General features: G+C 26.4%; 1 protein-coding gene across 1 annotated transcript in view; it reads left to right on the top strand.

The window, feature by feature from the left end:
* The window catches only part of LOC111615572 (protein transport protein Sec24C-like), a 41242-nt gene that overhangs the window by 10836 nt on the left and 21887 nt on the right, over positions 1–8519 (top strand). The window contains exons 4-7 of the mRNA XM_023356971.1: positions 1602–1714; positions 1791–1884; positions 7260–7376; positions 7998–8168. Coding sequence (XP_023212739.1) covers positions 1602–1714; positions 1791–1884; positions 7260–7376; positions 7998–8168 — 495 coding nt within the window. The remainder of the gene's footprint in view (positions 1–1601; positions 1715–1790; positions 1885–7259; positions 7377–7997; positions 8169–8519) is intronic.

Genomic DNA, 8519 nt, shown 5'->3' with positions numbered 1-8519 from the left:
TTGTTTTTATAATATTACTTGATATATAATGTTGTTATTTTTAATTACTTAGGTTTAATCTATACGTTTTATAAGTACGCGCATGCGCTTTAGCGTTAAGTTGTAAATAAGCAATGTGAAATTTTTTGTATTTTTTCGAATACTTTGTTTGTTATATAGTTCGAATTTTGAACTGAAGAAGATCGATTAAAACGATCGAAAACGTTTTTCAACGCATTAAAATTGTGCTGGAATAGAGAAAGGTGTTTGTTTATTTTTAGATAATCTTAGATTTATTTCTTTTATTCTTTTTATTTTCTTTTATTTGGAAATACTCAGATTAATATATAATTCTACATATTAGAGACAAATATTCCATTTCTACTTAGGACAAAAATGTCATCTTAATAAAATAAAACTTTACCAAAAAGCGTATCATGTAAAGTAAGAATAATGCTTGTTTTTATGTACGATGCTTGTTTTATGATGAGAAATTAGCAACAAATCCATAAATGCTTATGATGATACTGATAGATATTATCATTTTTGTTTTTCACATTTTTTACTTCAAATTATTTTTAATATTTATTGCAGCATGTGAAACTTCTAATAAGCAAATAATTTCTGCAGTTTAAACAGTTTTACTGTTATTACATAGTTTTTTTTAACAATAAAAATAAAAATTTGTAAATAGAGCTGAAAATTCTATCATAGATTTTTATTTACAGTTAAGAGAGAAAATACTTGTTACAAACAAGATTTTAAAAAATTAAAATTTTTATTTTTTTATTACGTATCCTCTTATTTATAATTGTGTGAATAAAATAAAGTGACAATGAAATGTGTACTTATTAGCACTCCAAAAGTCTTAATAACAAATTGGCTGTTTTATTGAAGTACAATAATTAACACCACAAAAGAATCCAAGTACTTTATGACTTCTAGTCCATCCTCAGTGATTAATGCTCTGTTACTTCTAAACTGTTCAAAAAACTTGTTAAACAAATTAAAACTAAATTAAAAACATACAAAAATCTTAAGATTTTGTATGTTCTTAATTTCAAAAAATTTTCTAAAATTCTTGGTTTTAATTTGTTTAAGGAGTTTTTTGGGATAGTTTAGAAGTTAACTAGAGCATTAATCCTTGAGGATAGACTAGAAGTCATAAAGTACTTTGATTCTTTTGTGGTCTTAATTATTGTACTTCAATAAAACAGTTGATTCTGAAATATTAAAATATTATATTGCTAAATAACTGAAAAAAAAACGTGAAGTTTGAATTTCTACTCAGTCTTCTACATTCAACTAATGATAATGAATCTTTTCTTTCAAGAAACTTAAACTTATATAAATGAAACTAATATTACTTTACTTTTAATGATTACAGAAATTTAATTCTAGAATTGTTGCAATATTAAACAGAAATGTAATGATCTGTTTTTAATACAATTAGATTGTTTATTACACTTTATAATACATCATAATTACATTTAAAAATTTTGAGAAATTTTATCATTAATTCTGAAAATAATTGATACAATATAATTTTTTTTTAACAAATACAAAATAGTAGTTTTGATTTTTGTATGAAATTATGATATCCTGATGTTTCTTATTTTCAGGGAAATTTAGCACAACCGCAAATGTTAGTTGTATCTGATGTGAGCGATATGTTTATGCCACTTTTGGATGGATTTTTAGTTAATGTTGAAGAAGCTGAATCTGTTATTGAAACGTAATTACTTTTTTTTTGTTGTTTATTTATATTTTTTATTTTAATGTTTGTTATTGAAATAATTGTATTTATATAGTTTAATGGAAGAAATACCTTTGATGTTTGCGGATTCTCGTGAAACAGAAACAATATTGGGACCTGTTATACAAGCTGGATTAGAAGCATTAAAGGTTAAAATTTTTCTATTGTATGATTTATAAGAAAAAAGGAATTATATTTCACTTGTGTATTAACAGTTAGTCTGAGTATGCATAAATAATGATTTTAGTGATACATTTCTCAGCTGATTAATCACTTAAAAATATTGATTAATATCCAATATTTTGTTATGATATGATTTAATTTGTTTTGGTTTTAATACATTATTAAAATATTAAATTTAATAATTGATTCAGAAAAGCAAAAATGTGTTTGAATTTTTTTTATTATAATTTATAGTAGTGGCCAAATTTGTTTCATCACTCTACATTTAACAATTAATAGTAAGATTAAATTATCTTGATATAAATGGATTATTATTAATAAAAATTTTATAAAAATTAGATAATTATATTTTATATATAATAACAAATAAAATAATACAAAGAATTTTATATAGTTGTAAACAGACAAAGCAGAAAATAGAAAAAGATAAATAAATAAATGATAAGATACTGTGAGAATACGAGGGTATGAGATTAGACTCGGAAATCCTTTAATCGTCAGAACTGTTAGTTCTGCTCACTGCGTCACTGGATGGCTTAAAATATAGGAGGGTCTTAAATGTGAGTGAGGAGGAAGTCATGGATAAGTTCCAATTGTAGGCAGTTTGAATATCCATAAAAGTCAAACAATCAGGAAGGTTGGATAACAAATAACAAAGAATTTAATAGATATATAGATCAGGTACAAACAATAAAACAAAACGAACAAAATTATTAACTAGCTAAGCTACATACACTTCTAGATGAGAGAGTTTACAATTGGTTCAAGTAATAATAATAATAATAATACCTCTGGTGATTCAATGTCTTCTGGATGCATGGAGCTATTTTCCAAGAGAGACTTGAGTTACTATATAGAGTGCATTATTTTCTATGTCAGGATTCACCTTCTATATGGCAGAGTCATTCCTGGGTCAGCTATCTTCTTTATGGCAGTTGCGTATTATTCTGTTTGCCTGTTATTATGGCTGGTTCTTCCTATTGTTGACTGCCTACCACTATGGCAGTTTTCTAATTATTATTGACTACTGGCTGTTATCGGTGACTGCTCCAAATGGTGGGAAATCATCCTATTTATGCATAATTTCTTCCAATAGAAATTTGGGGTTTGCATCAGCTGACAGGACATACTAATGAGTTAATGTCCAGATGTTCATCAAAATTAGAGAAGCTCTTGTGAAGGGAAGTTTGATTTCCCCTTTTCCCACGAAAAACAACAAAATGTGTCATTTTTAATGCTAAATTTCTCACTAAAATATTACTTTAATTTACCAATCAATTTAAATAAAACTTTCCCTGTCCTACGATTCTCATAATACTGATTTCACATTTTATTAATAAATTCTGATAATTTGTTTATATTCAAATTACAGAAATTGTGACAAAAAACTGCAAGTAAAAATGCATCAATATTAGGTATTTTATGATCAGCATCTGTTTTCATTAAAGCAACTTTTACAGAATTTTTAAATCATAAAAGTGCCACTTTTCTTGATTTTATTGTCATTAGTTTAGCTTCTATAATAAAAGCCAATCACTGAAATGAAAGTTGTTTCAGAAGAACATTCATCAATTATTGAAACCTATTAACAGAAGGACTAATCATTATATATGTAACTCACAAAATATTCCTCCTAAAAGACAGATGCCAGACAATAAAATGTCCAATAAAGATGAAATGGAAATTCAATAATTTTTTATTGGCAATTTTAACGTTTGATTTCTTTTTTGTTTTTATAAATATTAAATTTATATACTTGCATCTAAATATCTCATATTTTTTACAATAACATATAAGTTTAAATGTTTGTTACTAATTACTAATGATTATATGAATTCCTGTTATTCATTAACCTTATTGCTTTATTTAATTCTACATCTTGTTCAATATTCTCTATATAGTAGAGACATATTATATTGTAATAGTTATGCTAGCCAATGAAATTCTGACATTTTTCATTCACTCAGTTATTGTTTAGAATATGCATGAACATATATTTTACTAGTGTTTTCTAATTTTAAAATTATTTATTAATAATTTAAATTTTATACAAATGTTGCTTTAATTTATATAAAATGGAGTTTTACCTTATAGAGTTTAAGACTTGAAGTAATTTAACGAAACGGTGAATATGGCATCTTTAATTCTGATTTCATTAACAAAATGGCAGAAAATAATGCTGATATGTAAAACATCTTTTACAGGTGGTTAGTTAGTTTCATTGACAGTTAAATCATGCGACACAATAATTTCCATCCTAATAGCCTAACAACTGGATGGCCAAATGGTCAAGGTGGCAACCTACCATTCTGGGGGACCCAGGATTGAATCCAGACAGGTTGAAAAATCCACAGGAATTTTTTGAGGGCAGTTCTTTCAGATATGTCAGGCCCATTCCCTCACCATCCTGCCACCCCATTGTGGGCCTGGCGAACTCATAATGGGCTTGCTATTAGAGGCCCTCTTATTACCCACAGGGTGGAAAAAGTTAAAAAAATCCTAATAGACTAAACTCATTGCTGTTTTTATTGCAATAACTGAATTTTTAATGGCAAATAATTATATACATTTAAAATGAGAGCTCTAGCTTGACTGTGCAAGTTTACAGTGAGTTGTTTTGTACAACTCACCTCAACCAAAAGAAAGAAAATCTTCATCATTATAAAAACTAGTTTTTACTATCATATTAATAATAATACAGTGGAACCTCGGTATACGTCTGCTTTCGAATACGTCCAATTTGGAATACGTCCTGTTTGGACGAAACAAATTTTGCTCGGTATACGACTTTTGTTTGGTATACGACTTAATTCAATTATATGCGCCATCTATGAACAAGTAGCACTATCGGTGTACTACACTAGACTAGACGTTCGCGGTGCCACGGTTTATAACTTTGTTAAATTTCTTCTGATTTTAATTTGTAAGTAACATTTTATTATTTTTATTAATCACAAATTGCAAAAGGGCAACAGAAAAATAAAAAAAAAATGACTAGGATCACAACGGAACTGAAAAAAGAGAATGTTGAGAAATACGAAGGTGGCACACGTGTTTGAGATTTAATGAGATTTAACTGTTGCATTCCATATTCCGAGAACGACAATCGTGAAAAATAAAGACATTATTAAATCTGCTAACGTTGTGAAAGGGGTTAAATCAATTTCTAAACAGAGATCAAAGACATTAAATCATGTCGAGAAATTGCTTTTGCTTTGGATAACTGAAAAACAGTGTGCCAGCGACAGCGTATCGGAAGAAATTATTTTTCGAGAAAGTTAAAAGGATACCCGCTGATCTCATGAAAAATCAAGCAGAAACTAGCGAGGAAAGCGAGGTGTTTAAAGCCAGCCATTTTTTTTATATGAGAACGGATTAATCATTTTTACATTACTTCTTATGGAAAAGGTTAGTTTGGTATACGTCCTATTCGGTATAAGTCCAAACACCAGGAACGGATTAAGGTCGTATACCGAGGTTCCACTGTACTCTGATAATACTTATCATAGTAGTAATACTACTTTTAGCTTTATTTTTCGGAAAACTAAAAATGCTATCATTTTTAGTCTATCTAAAAATAAAGCTAAAAATACTAAGACCTCAGTGGCATAGATTTGACTAAATTTTGAATATATTTAGTTGATAAATAATGATACCAAATATTGATCAGTATTTTTTGTAACTGATTTTCAGTAGGCAACTTTCTTGCAACAAACTATCTCATCTGAACAAATTCTCAGTTACATTCAGATGAGGTCTGTTTTTAGGACAAGAGTCAATTATTAACTTTTGCATTAATGATGATAATCTATAATCTGATAATAAATTAAAAATGAATTCAATGTAAATAGTATACAGAAATGCTTATTTTGAAATGTTTAAAAGGAACTTTTTCTTATTATGTTATGATTCAGGATAGAATCATCATAAAACAATTTTCTTAATTGTTTTTGTTAATTAAATTACAAATTATTGTTGTTTTAAATAGTAAGCTTTAAAAGATTTTCTAGAAAACTGAGAATCTGTTGACCAGCGATGGTACATGTACCCAAAATGACATATTGGAAAAATTTGTTTGATACACAACATATTATATAATTTTGTTTAATTTTATTGTATAAATTTTATAGAATTATTTTATATATTTCTTTGTATTGATTGTTTTACATTACTTTGTTTATGAATATCTTTTTAAGATTACTCAACTTCAGTAATTTAAATCAGTAACTAAAAAAAAGGATTGAGTCACTGTTTATAAAGCAACATATTAAAAAAAGCAATATTTATTATCTCAAATGTAAAGGAACAACTCTGATTATTATTACACAAATAATTAGAAATATCTTGTAAAGTGTAATTATATTAATGAACCCTGGTGACTCAATATAATGTGGTCCTTAGAGTCCAAAAAATTCAGTGCATGAAAACATACTATAAAGAGGAATCCTTTATGCCAGATTTAAGTACAAGTCATGCTACATGATGGCCACTGTTTATCAACTATAAAGTAAGTTCACCCTATTCAGACATTCCCTACTGTCTATTTTGTTGTGGCTTTTTCCAATTAAGGGTTAAGCTATGTTTATGTAATTACAAGTAAAAAAATAGACACAGTTGGAAAAATATTGCAGATTGAGCCAATTAATTTTGAACTGTGTTGTTAACTATTAATGTAACTCAATAGTCTACAATAAGATGAAATAAAGACAGCAGGATCTTGATATACTGGATGATAAATTGGTATCCATAAACTGTGTTGCCAGATTGATGTTTTCAAAGATATTTATATTGAGCAGTTTCTTCTCTAAATAAAATTTTTTCTGTTATGAAAATCAAATGAAGGTATGAAAGGAATCATTATTTTGTAAATGTGATAAAGTTAGAGTAATTTTAATTTGTAAAGCTTTCACATAAATTTTTATAATGGTATAAAATTTTAGTATGCTTGCTAACTCCAGTGATAAATATAATTTTTAAAAAATGATTATATCAATTCTTTGTTGCATTTGTTGAAACAAATGTGTGTAAATTTTTTTTATATTTTATCAGTTAACAACATTAGTTACATTCTTCTTTATAGGAAATGGAAGAAGATAGTAGTAATTATTAATCATAAAGAAGTATTTTTTATTTGTACTTTTAAATGTTAGGCCTAGAAACAGGCCTAGAACCTAGGCCTAACATAAAATAGTAATTACTATTTATAGTATTATTGTAGTAAATTATTATATAATTTAATAAAATTAAAGTTAAAATTTATTATTTCTGCAAAATGCATTAAAAAAAGAAAAATTAAATTAATATTATAGATTACTGAAATTGTTTAAATATTTTATTATAGGCAGCTGATTGTTCAGGAAAACTACTCATTTTTCACACCACATTACCTATCGCAGAAGCTCCTGGAAAACTAAAAAATAGAGATGACAGGAAATTATTAGGATCAGAAAAAGAAAAGGTAATGATATCTGAAATAAATATTATCAAATATGAAATAATTATAAAAAGATAACTATATTAACAAAACTGTTGTTGATTATTGTTTACTTGAAATAAGACAAATGACCTGCTTTAAAGCAATTCAAATTTTTTTTGGAATTGCTTTCAAGCTGGTCATTGGGGTTGCAGAGAGCTGGTTAGTTTACCAACCCAAAGAGTTTCTTTTTGCAAGGGTTAAAAAAATGGAAGAGCATTGTAATAAATGTGTAGAGTTGAAGGGTTTGTTAAACAAAATATACTTAGTTTATCAAATTTCTCTTTTATTCTAGGAAAAGTTGCAAACTTTTTAGCATTCCCCATACACTTAGATATGTTGATTATATCAGATCTTTTTTCCATACCAAATTTAAACATTTTTTTTTTTTATCTATAATAAAACATATGTGAGAAATGATAGAAAAATGTTTTTAAATTATTTAATATATTATCATTTGTCTTCGATTATTATGACTTAATCATTCAAATAACATACTAGTAACAATAGAAATGTTTATTTTATCTCATATGGATTTATTTTTATTGTTTTATAATTTTATGCAATCTTACTAATAGTTGAATAATGATTTTGTTTTTATTGTAGACAATTTTAACACCTCAAACAACTTTTTACAACAATTTGGGTCAAGACTGTGTAGCAGCAGGATGTTGTGTTGATTTGTTTCTCTTTCCAAATGCTTTTATTGATATTGCTACTCTTGGACAAGTTTGTAGGTTGACAGGTGGACAGTTATATAAATATTCATATTTTCAAGTAAGAAGACTTTAATTTTATATTAGAAATATAAAATAATTATTGCTGTTATAAATACTATATACCAAAATTAATTATAGTTTACTCGGGTAAAGTTTATTTTTTAGATGAAAATATTGCTTAAAGATAATTTTAATTTTTTTTTATTTATTTTTTTTCATTTTATAACCATGTTTATTTTAACTGTGTTTGTAATTTAAAACAATTCAATTATTTTGAACTATTCAAATGAAATATGAAAAACTGATTCCCTACATAGAAAATTAATAAACTGAAGTTAAAAACTTGTTTGAATTGTATCAATTAAATTGCTAAATAGAAGTCTTATCATTTTATAAACATTTTTTTTTT

Source organism: Centruroides sculpturatus, unplaced genomic scaffold (assembly GCF_000671375.1).
Source record: "Centruroides sculpturatus isolate CEXI.00-Female unplaced genomic scaffold, Cexi_2.0 scaffold19, whole genome shotgun sequence".
In the NCBI taxonomy this organism is placed as follows: Eukaryota; Metazoa; Arthropoda; class Arachnida; order Scorpiones; family Buthidae; genus Centruroides; species Centruroides sculpturatus.
The sequence above is the reverse complement of the archived record's forward strand: the minus strand, read 5'-3'. Positions and strand labels throughout refer to the sequence as shown.